Source organism: Bombina bombina, chromosome 3 (genome assembly GCF_027579735.1).
Source record: "Bombina bombina isolate aBomBom1 chromosome 3, aBomBom1.pri, whole genome shotgun sequence".
Lineage (NCBI taxonomy): Eukaryota > Metazoa > Chordata > Amphibia > Anura > Bombinatoridae > Bombina > Bombina bombina.
Window position 1 is genome coordinate 530,396,263 of NC_069501.1, and position 18,458 is coordinate 530,414,720.

Consider the following 18,458-nt stretch of genomic DNA (forward strand, 5'->3'; position numbering starts at 1 on the left):
GTACAGCCTGTATAACAGTGTAAATTTGCTGTCACCTCAAAATAACTCAACACACAGTCATTAATGTCTAAACCGTTGGAAACAAAAGTGAGTACACCCCTAAGTGCAAATGTCCAAATTGGGCCCAAAGTGTCAATATTTTGTGTGGCCACAAGTATTTTCCAGCACTGTCTTAACCCTCTTGGGCATGCAGTTCACCAGAGCTTCACAGGCTGCCACTGGAGTCTTCTTTCACTCCTCCATGACGACATCAGGGAGCTGGTGGATGTTAGAGACCTTGCGCTCCCTCACTTTCCATTTGAGGATGCCCCACATATGCTCAATAGGGTTTAGGTCTGGAGACATGCTTGGCCAGTCCATCACCTTTACCCTCAGCTTCTTTAGTAAGGCAGTGGTCGTCTTGAAGGTGTTTTTGGGGTTGTTATCATGTTGGAATACTGCCCTGCGGCCCAGTCTCCAAAAGGGAGGGGATCATGCTCTGCTTCAGTATGCCACAGTACATGTTGGCATTCATGGTTCCCTCAATGAACTGTAATTCCCCAGTGCTGGCAGCACTCATGCAGGCCCAGACCATGACACTCCCACCATCATGCTTGAATGTAGTCAAGATACACTTGTTTTTGCACTCCTCACCTGGTTGCCGCCACACACGCTTGACACCATCTGAACCAAATAAGTTTATCTTGGTCTCATTGGACCACAGGACATGGTTCCAGTAATCCCTGTCCTTAGTCTGCTTGTCTTCAGCAAACTGTTTGCAGGCTTTATTGTGCATCATCTTTAGAAGAGGCTTACTTCTGGGACAACATCCATGCAGACCAATTTAATCCAGTGTGCAGCGTATAGTCTGAGCACTGACAGGCTGACCCCCACCCCTTCAACCTCTGCAGCAATGCTGGCAGCACTCATATGTCTATTTCCAAAAGACAACCTCTGGGTATGACGCTGAACACGTACACTCAACTTCTTTGGTCGACCATGGCGAGGCCTGTTATGAGTGCAACCTGTCCTGTGAAACCGCTGTATGGTCTTGCCCACCGTTCTGCAGCTCAGTTTCAGGGTCTTGGCAATCTTCTGATAACCTAGGCCATCTTTATGTAGAGCAACAATTCTTTTTTTCAGATGCTCAGAGAGTTTTTTGCCATGAGGAGCAATGTTGAACTTCCAGTGACCAGTATGAGAGAGTGTGAGAGCTATAACACCAAATTTAACACATCTGCTCTCCATTCACACTTGAGACCTTGTAACACTAATGAGTCACATGACACCGGGGGAGGGAAAATGGCTAATTGCGCCCAATTCGGACATTTCCACTTAGGGGTGTACTCACTTTTGTTGCCAATGGTTTAGACATTAATGGCGGTGTGTTGAGTTATTTTGAGTGACAACAAATTTACATTATTATACAGGCTGTACACTCACTACTTTGCATTGTAGCAAAGTGCCATTTCTTCAGTGTTGTCACATGAAAAGACATAAAATAGGGGGGCGGAGCCTACTCTCAAAGCGGCAGGACGTGTTTCAGTGAAGTTCCTGGAGAATACATGATTTTACCCGAGTTATTTACTACAAATCTACTGCATTCTATGCTTTTGGGTTCCTATTTCAACTAAAGGTTGGATAATCTTTGGAGCTGAAGTTATGACAGGGTCTTTGCCTATGCTCTTTGGGACAGCTACGCAGGAGACATTCAACAAGGGCCTAGTAGCCATATTGCCACTGGATGTGATCAAGCTGCAGATTGATTACTACCAAAGACACCAGAAAAGGATTCTCAGCGTAGGTCTGGGGCTGCCGCATGAAATTAACCCCCCCCCCGATACGATATCCTGCAATAGGATAAACAAAAACTTATCATCTATAATTTGCTCTAAGTCTGCCCTTCACCGGGGAGCCACATAAAGCCATTATATCATTTCCTGGTATATGCAAAGAGTAATGGAGCACAAGAGAGATGCCTTAAAAGCTGCGATCAAGCTATCCTACCAACAGCTCGAAAGGGACCTAAGATCATTGCTTTGCTCAGCGACAGCTCTCAGTGACACATCAATAGAAAGGAATACAGAGCAGCTAAACCCTCCGGACACTGTGAGCCCCGACACAGAAGCAAGTTTAGCTGAATCTTACCAGGAGCTGGCAATTTCACGTTTAGAGCTTAACTGCGCCACAAGGCCCCAAGGATCCCGAGGTGAAGACCAATACTCTAGCTCACACAATGGAGAGGTCGGGTTTCCATACTCAGGCACAGAGTAAAGCTCTCCCACTACCCACAAGACGACCTCGCAGCTCAGGGGGGAAAGTACCTGGGGCAATGAATCCAGATCACAGCAGAACGGCCAGAAAACAAAATGGCGATTGATCTGGTATGGTGATGTGGGGCTGAGATGGGCTGCTAACTTCCCAGGAGATTTATATAGTTCACAAGGATTTCCTATGGCTAATGGTAAAGGTCTAAAACGTATAGCTAAACTCCCAGAGGTACCGGTCTTATGGAACGTTCCCCCCATCGCAGCACTTTGTGCCCCATCTCCCACGGAGACTTTTCTTCAATGCAGATTATGATCTGGTATTGGCTAAATATGTGGAACACTCTGCCCTGTTGTACAACCCTTTTTTTCTCTTCTGCTTGACTCAGGTCCACATAATAAGCTTTAAATTGCAGTTATATTTAACATGGGACTACTTTATATTACAGGGCTATCAATTTATTTGTCAAAGTTAACGGTTATGCACCTTATCTATACTTGCAAGTGCTTATTACTGTAGTTATTCATGTGGCAATTGTGAAAATGTTAATACAGTAACTACTGTTGCTTAGGTTAAATGTACATATTCTGATTCCACGATGTTTGCTCCCATGTGTGTTTTCCTGTGCTTACCACTTGCATGCTATAAAATGTTTAACACTATAGTCCTATATAGATTGTGAGGTTCCAAAGTGCTTTCAATACTATTTTAGGGAGAATGGGAGATCATATATGGTTTGAGAGGGTTGGCCCCACAGTAGACAGATATGTTAATGAAAGTAATGCTAGCTACTCACCTCTCACAGTGGTATAATCTTACAGACCGTTCCCAACATTTTGCCCAGTTCAGCTCTCACCTGACATTTGGTTAACATTTGTTTCTTTTCTTAATCTTATTTGTAAAAAAGCTTTCCTATGGCCAATTTCACTTTTCCATTCTGTGCCGTGTTAGACTTAATCGAGGGATAGAGTACACATAACAAGATGCCATAACTTAGGGCAATGACTGGCCATAGCCTGTATTTTCTCAAAATATCCAGTGTAATAAATGAGTATCCCCATTATGTAGCTTTTTCACTTGATATAGCAGACTATAGAGCATTCTGTTACGTTTTGTTTCTTGTTTTGGCTAATTATTCACTTAGGTTAAAAAATGACCGTATCTTTTATTAGAGTCCCCTTATTAAATCACTTGCGTTACCATAGGTCCAAGAGTAACCTTTTGCAGTTTTGGGGACACTCACACATAGAACTACAAAAGGAGGTTCATTACTGGAGTTCAGTAGGAGGAGGTGAGCTATAGTTAGGTTGCTATTCAATTTTTATTGAAACCTACTGTTCTGTATTTGTTTGACGTAACTGTATCACATTAAGTATTTGATGTCTCTGCTATTGAATGTTTACTTAAAGCTGTATTTTTGAATAACCTCAATAAAAAACATTTATTTAAAAAAAAAAAAAGATATAAAATATTTACAAAAATGTGAGGGGTGTACTCACTTTTGTGAGATACTGTATATATACATATATATATATATATATATATATATATATATATATATATATATATATATATATATATATATATATATATATATATATATATATATAGTTCCAAGTATGAATTTGCCCTCCTGGAACAACCACCTGGGTATACACTCAATATAAATAGGTTACAATAAACAGTGATGCCTCAGGATTTTTCAAAGTATTTGAAATCTTCGGGGACTTCAATTCGGAGGAAGGGGATTGTAGTCCCTGAAAACGTCAATAAATTTGACATACTTTGAAAAATCCTGAGGCATCACTTTTTATTGTAACATTCATACATATATATATATATATATATATATATATATATATATATATATATGTGTGTGTGTGTGTGTGTGTGTAATTTAAAAAAAAAAAAATTTAATGTATGTATTGTTATACTTTTATTCTCCAATTGTGCTAATTTTTTTGCGCTGTTATGTGTTGCACTCGAGCACTATTGCATAACTCACCAGTTGTATAATGAGCAACATTTAGCACATAACTATCAAATAAAAAAATGAAAGAAAGAAAGTAAAAATTTGTTACTGGCAAACTAGGGTGGTGACTAAGGGGTGGGAGGGTAATTCTAATTGCCAAAAAATAAATGGCAAAGTCATGCATGTCTGCTATTTCTGAACAAAGAGAAGCTTTTACAACCATTTGTCTTTTGACTGCAGTAGTTGTGTGTAACTAATTTTAGTGAGAATAACAAAGTTTGTGAAAAAAGTTAACAATTTTTTAAATATGATTTTATTTGTTGGCAAAATAATAGTATCAGATATACTAAAATCGGCTTAGATTAACACTTTGGGTTATATGCTTTTAAAATTTATATAGATTTATAGGTAAATAAAAAAAAACAGAGGCTCTATTTCTATTTAAACTGAACAATAGCAAGTTTTTTTTGGGCAAGTTTTCTCCAGATTACTCGGTAGCAACAAGGTTAAAAGAACACCAAGGTAGGCTCAGGACTGTGCACATGTTGGAGCACTATATGGCAGCAATTTTAAAAGAAAACTTTTAACAAAATTTTATATTTGCAAGAGCACTAAATGGCAGCAGTGTTTGCACAAACTGGACTTTATAGTGCTTCACACACTTCCACTCTACCTACCTATGTATGGTTATAAAAATACTATAAGAAAAAAGCAAACTAGAAGTAAAACGGAAACTATCTTAAAATTGTATGCTCTATCTGAATTATGAAATTTGTTGTATTTTTGTTTTACGTCCGTTTAAAGGTACATAATACTCATATGCAAAATCACTTGAAAGTGATGCAGCACTACTGTAAACAGTTGACTTGAAAATATCACCTGAGCATCTCTATGTTAAAAGGGAATATATTTTATTTAACAATTTCTTTAGTTCACAAGTAAGTGCTCTGTGAACAGTTATACTTCAGCTGCTGCCCAGCTGCAAGCATAAAAAATAAAAGCAAAAAACAAACAAACAATAGCCAATCAGCATCACCAGTGCTGAGATCATGCACTGCTCTGCTGTGATCTCATGAAATTTGACTGAAATCTTGTGAGATTTCATTGTAAATGTCCTTAAACTGAATAGGAAAATAGCATAACTGTGCATGCACATGCCAGGTGCACACTCCCTTGGAAGTCCTGAGACTTTCATTCTTATTGGCTGCTTAAAGCCTCTTTAGAGAGGGGTGTGAATAGTTTGGAAAGTTTGAGGTAAAATATCTTCCTTTTTTACATAGAGATGTTCTGGTGATATTTTCTAGTCAGCTTTTTACATCCATGCTGCATCACTTTCGAGTGCTTCAACATTTGGGTATCATATCCCTTTAAGTTAATTTGTGAAATAGATCAGTTCTTGCCCATTCTGACTTTTTTCTCTCACTCTAGTGTCCACGTCTTGCACTGCAAATTGTGCTGCTGACCAGATCTGCAGCATTGATAAATGTGAATGTAATTCAACATATTACAGCGTAAAAGGTACAGTACTCAAATTGTCTATATGTGTGAGAATCTAGTACATATCTGTCTATGTATATATGTGAAATACAGATATTATCCTCACCTCTCAAATTAAGGAAATCCTATCCAAGAAAGTAAAATAAAAAGTAAATATTTATTATTAACAATTAAAAATACAAAAAGCCATAAAATCAGTAGAAAAAAATCCAGTCTGGTGGAAAAGAGTGCCAAACATGTTTCAAGCCTTCCCCTAGCCCTTGATCAATGGCATACACACAGGGGCATATTTATCAAGCTCCACCCCTAAACATTTGTTGCTACATACCAAATACTTACAATATTATCAATTAGGTTTGTTATATTCTCCTTTATGTACTACATAGTCTAAATAGTCTATCAATATATTCCCAGGAAGTACTAGCCATTATCCTTGTAGAATGCGCCCTGAGCCCACCAGGAACACATTCAGCTTTCAGCCTGTAAGCTCCATATACTGTATGGACAACCGAACCTGAAATTGTAGTCCTTGCTGAGTTTGACCTAGACTGGAATTTCTTGAAATGACAAAGAGACGATCAGTTCTTCTCATGGGTTCAGTTCTCTTTTTTTTTTCAAAAAACTTTATTGGAAATTGGAATCAATACAATGCAGCATGCAGTACTGGAACAACATTATGTAAACACCCACAACCCTTACAGATGAGATTGTCCATTGAGAGTCCGTATTATCAAACTATTGCATTGTTATTGGATTTAACCAGGAAAATAGAAGTATTATCCATAGGGTCCATGGGGTGAAGCTTAACAAAGGAGGTGGCCTAAGGTCCCTTTCTTTTCTGGTTTATAAGTTCTTTCCATTTATTGCCAGTTGCGTTTCTGAAGATGGGTGAATTTATACATTTCACTTCCAGCATGCATAGTATTATAACATTGTATGATAATGCTTTACAAACAACTTATACCATACTTTTCTTTAACATGTCTTGCCTGATTCTCCATGTGGGGGGGGTGGAGAGGGGGGGGTGGAGAGGGGGTGGCGGTCTGGTCGGAAGAATTATTATTTTTCCTAGGGGATACTGGGTAGATCAGAGCTTCCTTCCTCCCTATGAGTGTGGGATAGGGACTCCCAATAAAACTGAACCTCATGAAAGAAGGCCAGATTGCCGTTTCTATAAAAGGAATATTCCTCCACTGACAGGAGTTCTGACTATAGAGGGTCCACTCCTGCATTGTAGGAACACCTGCAGATTTCCATTTCCGGGCAATAAGTGCCTTCGCAGTGTTTAGGCTAATTTGTAGTAATTTCCATCTGATTTTACAAACTTTATCCTGTTTATAATTTAGGAGTGTGGTGAGGGGTGATAACCTAAATGTCGTTCCCATTAGTTCCCTTAGGAAAACTTCCACTCTCCTCCAGAAAGGGAGAAGCAGGTGGCCTTGCCACCATATATGTAGCATTGTACCTATGGCCCCGCAACCTCTCCAACAGGTGGCGCCCGCGCCTGGGTAAATTTGTTTAATTCTTTCGGGAGTAAGGTACCAGCGGAATAGGACCTTGTGATTTAATTCTAGGAAGGGACGAAGATTTGGAGGTATGAAGGAGGATGTTCTGCCACCGCTCCTCGGGAATCTCCATTTCCAACTCCGCTTGCCAATGCAATCTGTAGGAGGGGGATGATGGCATGAGGGCAAAATCTAACATTTTTTTAGCGATAGGGAACCACGGGGTGAAATGCCTGATAAGCACAGTTTCTCGAAGTGGGTCAAGTCCCTGAGTAGGCTGTCTTTATGGGGTGAAATTTTTAGCAGATGTGTCAGTTGGGCATGTTTAAGCCATGAGGAGAAACTCCCCCCTGCAACTTCTGACATTTGTAAGCGTGTTTTTAATGTGTGATTAGAGACCAATTTGGCAAATGGTATGGTGTTTTCTATGCCCTTAGGGTACGATTTCTCTGCTATTATACCTCCTGTGAACTCAGCATTGTATGAGATTGGTGTCAATGGGGAGATGGGAGAAGAGATCCCCTTTGTTTTAGCTTGGATTATGTCCCAAGTTTTAAAGAGGTGGGCATAAAGTAGGGATGTTTTTGCAAGGGGTGGCCTGGCCGAGTGTTTTATCCAACTAAGGGGGCCTATGTTGGGTGAATTTAAGAGGAAGGAGTCGATGGATGCCCACGCCTTATTATTTGTTCGATTGTGCCACTCGATTACCCTCTGCATTACTACGGCCCTATAATATTGCATTACTGAGGGTACCCCTAGACCCCCCGCTCTTAGTGGGGACAGTGTGACTTTTTTACTAATAAGTGTTTTGATGCTACCCCAAATGAATGAATTTAACATTGATTGTACTTGGTGAATGTATGTGTTTGGTAGGGGTATCGGAACCGTCTGCATTACATAAAGTATCTTCGGGAGGGCGGTCATCTTTACCGCTTGTATGCGACCCCACCAGGAGAGCGGTTTATTTTGCCAAGTGTCGAGCTCCCTTTTAACTCTGTGCATAATGGGTATGTAATTATGTTTGAATAATTTACTGCTGGTCGGTGTGAGGTGGACACCAAGGTTTTTAAATTTATCAGAATTTAATCTATAATGGCAGCGGTTTATTAAGGATTCGAATTGTTGCTTTTTCATGTTAATATTTAGAATCTCTGATATTTGTGCATTAATGAGAAAATTAGAGTAGGCACTAAATCTATCAAACTCCTCTAGTAAGTGAGTAAGTGAAGTGTTTGGGAAGGTTAGGAAAATTAGAACATCGTCCGCATAGAGTGTTGCTTTATATGTGTTGGGGCCTAGTTCGAGTCCCGTCATTTTGGGGTTATTTCTAATATGTGAGGCCAAAACCTCCATTGAGATTGCAAAGAGGAGCGGGGACAAGGGGCATCCCTGCCGTGTACCATTTCCTATCCTATTTTTCAGCGTCTGTTGATATTAAAATCAATGGTATGTTCTACCGGCTGGCCTGTTCTATTAATTGAATAACCCTTATGGTATTGTCATGCGCTTCCCTCCCAGGAATGAACCCTGTTTGATCTACATGAATGATTTGGGGGAGAATTGTGTTTAGACGCATTGCTAGAATTTTTGCATATAATTTAATATCAGCGTTGAGCAAAGAGATGGGTCTGTAATTTTCTACTTTTTGGGGGTCTCTCTCCGCCTTTGGTAGTACTATAATGTGAGCTTTTAAGGTGCTTTCAGACCATGAATCTGTATTATATATTGCTGCAAACATTGAAGTTAGATGTGGGGCTAATAATTGCCTATATTGTTTGTATTAAATATTGGTGAACCCATCAGGTCCTGGGCTTTTGCATGGGGGGAGCTATTTTATTGCCAAGAGTACTTCTTGAGTTGTGATTGGGACTTCTAACGCTCTAGCTAACTCTGTGGAGAGGACCGGCAAGCCAGCCTTTGCAATGTATTGTTCCCACGCCTGCGGGATTGTTGCCAACGGAGGGTTCGGTAAATTGTATAGATTGCTGTAGAAAGACCTAAATTGGTCCACAATTTGGTGGCTGCTAATTACCTGATGCCCTGCAGAATCGATTAAGCAATGTATGTAAGAATTACGTTTTTGCTCTTTGAGGGTTCTTGCTAGGGAAAGTCCTACTTTATTCAAATTGGCTAGATATATTTTTTAAGATAGAGTGCCTTTATTTGTGCCTCTTTATATATTAATTTATTCAATTCATTTCTCGCCTGTCTCAGTTAGAACTTTATCTTGTGAGGACGTTTTGTGTTGCATTTCTATGCTACAAATGTTTTGCATCATGGACTTGTAGGACTCGCGGTACTGTTTTGTTAAGTGTGCTTTATATTTTATTATTTCCCCCCTGATTACACACTTGTGGGCCTCCCATAAGGTGTGCAGCGAAACTCCCGTTGTATTATTAAGTTCAAAGTATTCTTTTAATATTGCCACCACTCTTGTAGAGAACACAGGGTTTTTTAGTAAGGATTCATCGAGCCTCCACACGTAGGGGAATAGAGGTTTGTCCGACCAGTTCCAGATGGACGATACCATGCCATGGTCGGACCAGCTAATAGGCTCTATGTCAGCGTCCCCTACTATGATATAGGTGATTTGGTCCACGAAAATGTAATTGATGCGTGAGTAGCATCTATGTGGGTTGGAGAAGAAAGTGTAATTCCGGTGATTCGGGTGTTTTGCACGCCACACATCTATCAAAGTGAGCTTATGTGTAGACACTCTAATGTCCTGTAACGTTTTAAGGGGTACACTGCCTCGGCCTAAGGAGCAGTCAATATCTGGTTCAAGTGCAACATTTAGATCTCCTGCTACAATTAGGGAGCCTTTTTGAACTTGGAGTAACTTATTTGTGACCTTCCTGAAAAACTGTGCCTGTTTGGAGTTTGGGGCGTAAATGTTTGCTAAAGTAATTGGTCGGTTATAAAGGAGGCCCGTAAGGATAATCCATCTACCTCCGGAATCTGCTTCCATACTAGATAATTGAAACAGAATGGATCTATGAAACATGATTCCCACCTCACCGAGTTTATCAGTGTGTGACGCAAAATATGCAGTGGGGAAGTCCCTATTTGAAAATGTAGGCGATTTTTCCTTTTGGAAAGTGAGTCTCCTGCACAAAGACCTCGTCTGCTTTAGCTTTCTTGAAGCAGGAAAGGGCGACTGATCTTTTTGTTCAGGCCCCTTGCATTCTGAGAAACAATTTTGATGGTGCATGTTCCCACGCGGAGAGGATTCTGTGTCACTATGGGGGCCATTTTAGTGTGCTAGTGGAGTGGGGGTAATATGGAGCGTAGGGTCTATAGTGTCCCCGTGAGGATGGAGTATTGGAGTAACTATGTCTTAGAGCAGATGCTTTCATTACCTGAGGGTGGGACTTTATGTGGCTCATGTGGATCTGGCCAGACCAGGGGCGGGAGAGGTAGAGGGTGGGTTTCAATGGAGGCAATTTGAAAACAGTATATCTGGAATGGTAAAAAGCAGGTATTAACATAACGACACACATAAAACTTAACCTATAAACATGAACATGAAACATATTATGCTTCTAAATAAATGAGAGGGGTGTAAGTAGTTGCTACAACTTATGGTAGCAGGTTGGCTATAGGACATTAAACTTTAGAATGTGTAGCCTTGGAACATTAACATGAGGTAAACTTTCTAACATTTTAACAATATTTAAATATAGGGACCCCTATATAAATAGCATATATAAAAAGTTGAACAATTTGCCTTATGGATTATATAGGGGAAGAAGCGTAACCACAGGAAATTACTAAAAAGGCCCGCTTTCTCTAGTAAAGGCCACGCTACCTGGTGGCACAGTGCAAAAGTAGTGAATGTGGGTTACTTAGCGTATTGCAGTCCTTTTGTTCAGGTAACTGCTTCCTGATTCACGAGGGCCTGTTCTTCTTTCCATGGTGGACTGGAATCCATTCTTGTCTTTGTTGATCTTTGGGGGCTTCCTTAAGGGAAGGAAGGCTGGGCTGCAGGATCTTTAACAGTGTACAGAAGTCCTCCAAATCCTCTGCTGATCTATATAGTGCTGTCGTGTTGTCTTTGATAACTTTAAGGCAGAAGGGGAAACCCCATCTATAAGGAATTCCAAGATCCCTGAGGTGTAAAGTAAGATATCTGGTTTCCCTTCTTTTAGTTAGTGTCAGTTGACTTAGATCTGCATAGAATTGAAGGGCACAGCCATTATGTGATATGGGTGATTTCTTCCGTGCTGCCGTGAGGATATTTTCTTTATCCCTGAAGCTTGTGAACTTTATAATTATGTCCCTCGGGGGAGCTGTGTCTTTCGGGGGTAGTCTCAATGCCCTATGGTAGCGATCAAGTGGATAGTCAACAGCATCTGTGTTATCCATGAGTTAAATAAAGTCTGTAAATAGGAAAGAAGCTCTGAGGATTTAATATTCTCATTGACACCCCTGATTCTGATGTTCTGGCGCCTCCCCCTGTTATACAGGTCCTCCACCTGGTCCTGTAATTGAGTAATTAAGGTTGAGTGCTGTGATGATTGTTGAGACTGAAGATCTAGGAGTTTATCTGTGTGTTCTGAGTCTTCTTCCAACTGTGCTATTCTGTTTCCTATTTCATTTATCTCTTTTCTTACTTCAGATAAGCTAGACTTTATCATAGTGCTGACTTGGGCGATAAAATTATTAAAGTCTTCTTTAGACGGCAAAGATTGTAGATCTGCTTTTATGAGCATTGTCTCAATTGTGCCCTCTGTGTCTAATTCTGATATTGATGAAGGCAACTTAGCTGAGTTGTTAACTTGTTCTGATGATGCTACTTCAATAGCTTTAGAGAAGTTGTGTACAGTGGGAAAAGCCAAATTGCCACTTTTGCAAGACTTTTCAGCTCTGGGTACTCTCTTTGCCGACATAGTGAAAATGCTCACACTATCTTTAATTATGCCTTGTCAGGTGATGGAAGGTATGTGGGAATGCTGGGGAAGAATTGGGGGACACAACCATGAGATCACATGTAAAATCCTCACACCGGACTGCCTGTTAAACTGCATGCTAGATATACCATAGTTATGAGTCCTGTATTAGTTTGCAGACCGCGCCATTTCTAAGTCCTCACACAGAGTGTTGAATCTGCATATCCGTTTATAACTTACGGAGTATTGTATATTGGAGCTGAGTGGTCGCCTTTGTAAAGTTTATGTCCCAGACCGGGTTCATGCACTCATTGTGGCTGTATTGGTGGGGCCGTGAGGGATTGAAAGGCCGGGGATGTGACCCCTTTGTGTCATATTTAGGTGCTCCTCTTACCCTCCGCCCGGCATCTGCGTGTCGATGTGTCCAGCAAATGACGATCTCCCAGCTTAGCACGTCTACTCCTCTATTATTGAGTTGGAGAGGTCTCTGTCTGAGCCACTCATCCCAGACAGCATCGGCGCAAGTATGGTGCGTCCCACGTGGTAGGCCGCAGGTGAGCCGCGGTAGTCCGCGGTGAGATATGTACAACCGGTCGTGACACTGGAGCTTCTCTTTTTTTCGCTGGGTACTCCTCTGGTTGTTAGAAAGTGAGTGTATCGTGCTATGGCTCCGTACTCACATATCTATGGAGCTGGCAAAGTAATTCAGCAGACCGCACTTCAGAGCTCTAAATGCAAGCAACCATCTTGGATGCCAGCTAGCTCCGCCCCCGGATTTAGTTCTCTTTATGTAAATATGAATACAACAAACCACATCCAAATTATATTTTGTGCCACCTCTTTTTCTGGGAAGAATAAACACAAAGCAAATTCAGGAACTCTAGTACTTAATCCTGATGAAAGGCTTTATATGGTTCCCAAATAGCTTAAAGCTACTAAACTAAGTTTAGTTGGCATGAATAGTTGAAAACCTTAAGAATACTTCTTGTAAAGGCTCAAACAGTGTATCAATGAGAACCACAAGACCCACCAGTATGTACCAAGTTGGCAAAAGGGATCGAACTGGAGGGAGGATATGAACCAATTCTCAAAAAAAAACCTGAAGAATCAAAGGTTGCTGGGCAAACTTAGTTAGAGAAATTGCTGAAACTTGAACCGTCAACCGAAACTTCAACCAAGAACTGAAAGTTCTTGCATTTAATCCTTATAGGAAACCATTATAAAGAAATAAAATCAAGAATGCAACTGAATAGGAGCTAACAAAGCATCCTGTTGCAATATTCTAGCAGAAAAAATGTCCCATATTCTGTAATATGCAGAAGATTTAGACTTTCAATGGAGCAGAAATGGTACCAAATGGATTACTGAGTCCATGTATCCCAACATTCTACGTTTAGTTGTTATGGCCTGACAACAACTAAATGTAACATATTCTTAGAGTAAGTCTTCAAAAGCTGAACAAGTTAAAGTGGCAGAGAAACACTAGACCCACTATTGTCTCAAATATTTTTTTTTTACTTTTGTCTAGATTTACAAGCCATGATCCTGCAGAAATTGGAGCCCTAATTCCCTGTTAACACAGGCCTATTGAAAGGAATTTGCTAGAACAAGTGTATCAACCAAATAAGAGATAACAAAAATCACATGACTCTTAATTCTGCTACTGAAGGAACCAAAATTTTTGTAAATACATGTGAGGCTTTGTAAACACCAAAGGGTACAGCTAAAAACTAAAAGTGCTGATTTTCTACAGAAATATATATATATATATATATATATTTATACAATATATATATATATATATACAGTATATATATATATATATATATATACATACACATACATATATATATATAAAACAAAAAAAATTGATGAAGTAAGGACAGAAGCCCCTGTCACCCTATGGCGCTACTATACAGAAATTAGAATACCCAGAAGGTCTCACAGGGCACCTCTATACACCACCCTAGCTGTTTGTAACTTGCATCCAAATCCTGAAATGCAGAGATGTCCCTTCACACCTCTAATACAGTACAAAAAAATCAAAGGATGCAGGATAGCGCAGGGGAAACAGCTAGTATACACAGATCTAAATTAGTGATGATATAATATCATAAGGAGTACAAATCTGCAGTAAGTGTACCCAGAGCAGTAACGCCAGAGGCACAATACAAACACAATAAAATAAAGAATGCAAAATATATAAAATATATAGTATAGATGTATATATGTAGGGGGTAAGAAACACAGTCCCAGAGGTGGATAAAAAATGGTGTCAGAAAGATAATCTTCGTCACTTTCTCCCCTTTTGGATGTGCACTTACTTCCAGATCCCTCAATCGTATGAGGTAAGAATGTAGCAGAATCACAGATGGGCTAGGCACCTCCTGTAGTATGGATCAGGCTTGTAGTGGATCTCTGGAGATTGTAGAATCTTGTCACACTTTTCTCATGTAGAAATCCTGCAAACACTCCAGATTCTTGTGCTCTCTTAGTGGATGGAAACTTTCAGTTCCGGTAACCATATATGCAGGAAAAACCAGAAAAGCAGTACATAGTGTAAAACCGTTTTTAATAAAAATACAAAGTACAACACACTAAATACCACTCACATTTAAATGAACACAGCACATAGATAAAATCAGCAACGTCCAGAAGTATTTAGTGGTAGCAAAAGTCACCTAGTAGGCACTTATCGTTCCAGAGTACTATACAAAGCTAGATCCAATACACATTTAGGAGGAAAAACCTTTTTCTACAATGTAACCTTACGCGTTTCGAAGGGGTTAATTCAGTTTAATTCCCTTCTTCATCAAAGGGCTGATGAAGAAGGGAATTAAACTGAATTAACGGTTAATTCAGTTTAATTCCCTTCTTCATCAGAGGTCTGATGAAGAAGGGAATTAAACTGAATTAACCCCTTCAAAACGCGTAAGGTTACATTATAGAAAAAGGTTTTTCCTCCTAAATGTGTATTGGATCTAGCTTTGTCTAAGTACTCTGGAATGATAAGTGCCTACTAGGTGACTTTTGCTACCACTAAATACTTCTGGACGTTGCTGATTTTATCTATGTGCTGTGTTCATGCCTCATTAGTTGAGGATTTTAAATGTGAGTGGTATTTAGTGTGTTGAACTTTGTATTTTTATTAAAAACGGTTTTACACTATGTACTGCTCTTCTGGTTTTTCCTGCATATATGGTTACGGGAACTGAAAGTTTCCATCCACTAAGAGAGCACAAGAATCTGGAGTGTTTGCAGGATTTCTACATGAGAAAAGTGTGACAAGATTCTACAATCTCCAGAGATCCACTACAAGCCTGATCCATACTACAGGAGGTGCCTAGCCCATCTGTGATTCTGCTACATTCTTACCTCATACGATTGAGGGATCTGGAAGTAAGTACACATCCAAAAGGGGAGAAAGTGACGAAGATTATCTTTCTGACCCCATTTTTTATCCACCTCTGGGACTGTTTCTTACCCCCTACATATATACATATATACTATATATTTTGCATTCTTTATTTTATTGTGTTTGTATTGTGCCTCTTGCGTTACTGCTCTGGGTACACTTACCACAGATTTGTACTCCTTATGATATTACATCATCACTAATTTAGATCTGTGTATACTAGCTGTTTCCCCTGCGCTATCCTGCATCCTCTGATTTATATATATATATATATATATATATATATATATATACTGTATATAAATACATATATGTTTGGTAAATATTTGCATACAATGTTTTTATATAATATTTCTTTATTATTTATAATAATATAGCAGTTGTAGAGAATAAATATGAAAGGATAAGGTAAAAAGAGAAAATAAAAGGAGTGATAATGTTTGGCACAAACGGACCTCCAAATTTATAAGAAAATCTGTTTTTTTGGTCAAGCGAATTGAGCGATTTAAACAGACTAATTTCCATTGTTCTACCTCTCTTAATCTTCAGCACTTCCTCCACCGCCCGTCATTCAGTGCATTCATGGGTATGTGCATCTGTATTTACTGAAATGTCAACTAGAGAAGAGTAAATATAACTCCCTCAACGTCCACCTCAATGACCCTACTTGTGTCGGGACAGAAGAAGTTCTGGATGGTATTGCTCGAGTGGCATTTCACAGACATTTGGCATCTGGAGACTGTGGTAATACTTTAGTTGTAAGTATATTATGTCTGAAAATGTGCTTTGTAATCACCGAGATAAGATATAAAGAAGGAAAACCAACACTAGTGATGCAGAAAGTATGTCATAGATTACCCAGCACCCACTGTGAGCTTTGAATGTATCTTGCCTCATTATATATTCATCAGTATGTTCAAGTCAGGTCTTATGTCTATGTTATATGCCTCCCTAATAATTAATATAATAATCAGAAAGCACTGTTTCTGAAGGGTGAGAGCAGGTTAGTAGCCATGGTTACTGATCAGCTGATTATTTCACCTGTGCTCTAATTAAGATAAAATGAATATCTGGCCTGTTGAGGGTCCTTAGGACTGGAATTGAGAAACACTGTTTTAAAGGGATGTGTACAATAAGAAGGAGCCTAGCACTCTAGAGGAGATCCCATGTAGGTAAAAACAAACTTTATTGAAGATCGGTTAAAAAGCCAAATAGGTCAGTAACCCAATTGTTAAAGGGATATGTAACCTTAAAGGGATATGTAACCCATTTGTTTTTTTTTTCAAGATTCAGATAGAGCATGTGATTTTAAACAATTTTCTTATTTACTTCTATTAGTTGTCTTTGTTCTCTTGGTATCTTTTGTTGAAAAGCAGGGAACTAAGCTCAGGTGCCTACCCATTTAAGGAGCACTATATGGCAGCAGTTTTGCAAGAATGTTTTCCATTTGCAAGAGAAATAGATGGCAGCACTGCCATGTAGTTCTCCAGATGCCAACCTAGGTATCACTTCAACACAGAATATCATGTAAACAAAGCACATTTGGTAATAGAAGTAAATTGGAAACTTTTTTAAATGCTATGCTCTGTCTGAATCACAAAATAACATTTTTGGATTTCATATCCCTTTAAGTGCAGAATTTGTTTATTGTTTTTGGATTATTCTGGGAGGGCTGGCAATCTTTATCCATGCCAAATCTAGAATGACATGAGAGCAGCTGTTTTTCATTATATACACTAAAATCCCACACCATTGCTAAGTAAATTTGTTTTGCAACCTAATATTTTACTATGGACTCCTGATAAAGGGCTACATTATAAGTTGAGAGTGACCTTGCATAATGAATAGTGCACAATCAGGTACTAAAGTCACCAAATTGTAGCCATCCAAATGATGGTAACAAGAAACAAAGGCGCCCTCCACAGGCTGTCGTTGAGGATAAATGATAACCAGGGTCAGCTCTTCTTAAAATGGATGGAAGATCTATGCAAAAAAAACAAGAAGGCGCTCCAATGGTGCAGTGTGTTAAAACAAAAACTTATTTTCCTTCCCAGACCACTGCCTGATGAAAAGGAGACACTAGCTTCTTGAAACGCGTAGCAGAATATCTTGTATTGTTTTTATACAATTTTTTAATAAAATATATCCCCTGTCTTGGGATATTTTATTTTATTTGGTTTGTGAGCTTTTTTTGGGGTCTCATATCCTGATTTGGACTATGGATTCTGCACTCTGGAGTGAGTCAGCTGATAGACTCTGATATACCAGCTTGCACTGCATTATAGTGTGCAGCATATGTGAGTATCCAATCATAGCGGGGACCTAATATTGGGCTTTTGTAAGCTTTAGTGACCATCTGCACTATTGGAGTCTCTCTGTTCCCCTCCCTATCTTCTGTCCTTATATCTCAGACCAGAGATTACATCGAATCCAGTGGGAGCTAGCTGGTGGGCTCTTAAAATTCCAGCCTGTATGAAAAGCACTGTATTATAATGTGCTCCTTCTGTGAGTAAGGGGTTCATTTCTGGGAAAGAAAATACGTTTTGTTTTAACACACTGCACCATTGGAGCACCTTCTTCCTTTTTGTTTTTTTGCACAATCAGGTACTACAAGCAGATGGTAAAAAAGGATTAGCAGAGAATCTTAATACACCCGAGATATTTTTAGCAAGCACTATACTTTGAATGGATAGCGCAGGGTGATGGAAAATTAAGCGCTTTTGGAGACCTGAAGTAAATTGTTAACGATTGATAATATGCATTACAAAACACATGCATAATATATTAAAATATTCCACTCACATTTATACATATTAAATGTAAAATCAAGCTTTATTTAAAAAAAAAGATTTAATATTGATTTAAAGGGATATGGTCTATGATCAGGTACTGGACTGGGAAGGGGCAGCATGAGTTTTTCAGTGCACCCCCAT

At 39.3% G+C, this 18,458-nt stretch overlaps 1 protein-coding gene across 2 annotated transcripts in view; it reads left to right on the forward strand.

The window, feature by feature from the left end:
* The window catches only part of LOC128653590 (uromodulin-like), a 129,056-nt gene that overhangs the window by 22,129 nt on the left and 88,469 nt on the right, over positions 1-18,458 (forward strand). For both annotated transcript variants that reach the window (XM_053706971.1, XM_053706972.1), the window contains exons 3-4: positions 5,648-5,737; positions 16,075-16,283. In XM_053706971.1, coding sequence (XP_053562946.1) covers positions 5,648-5,737; positions 16,075-16,283 — 299 coding nt within the window. The remainder of the gene's footprint in view (positions 1-5,647; positions 5,738-16,074; positions 16,284-18,458) is intronic.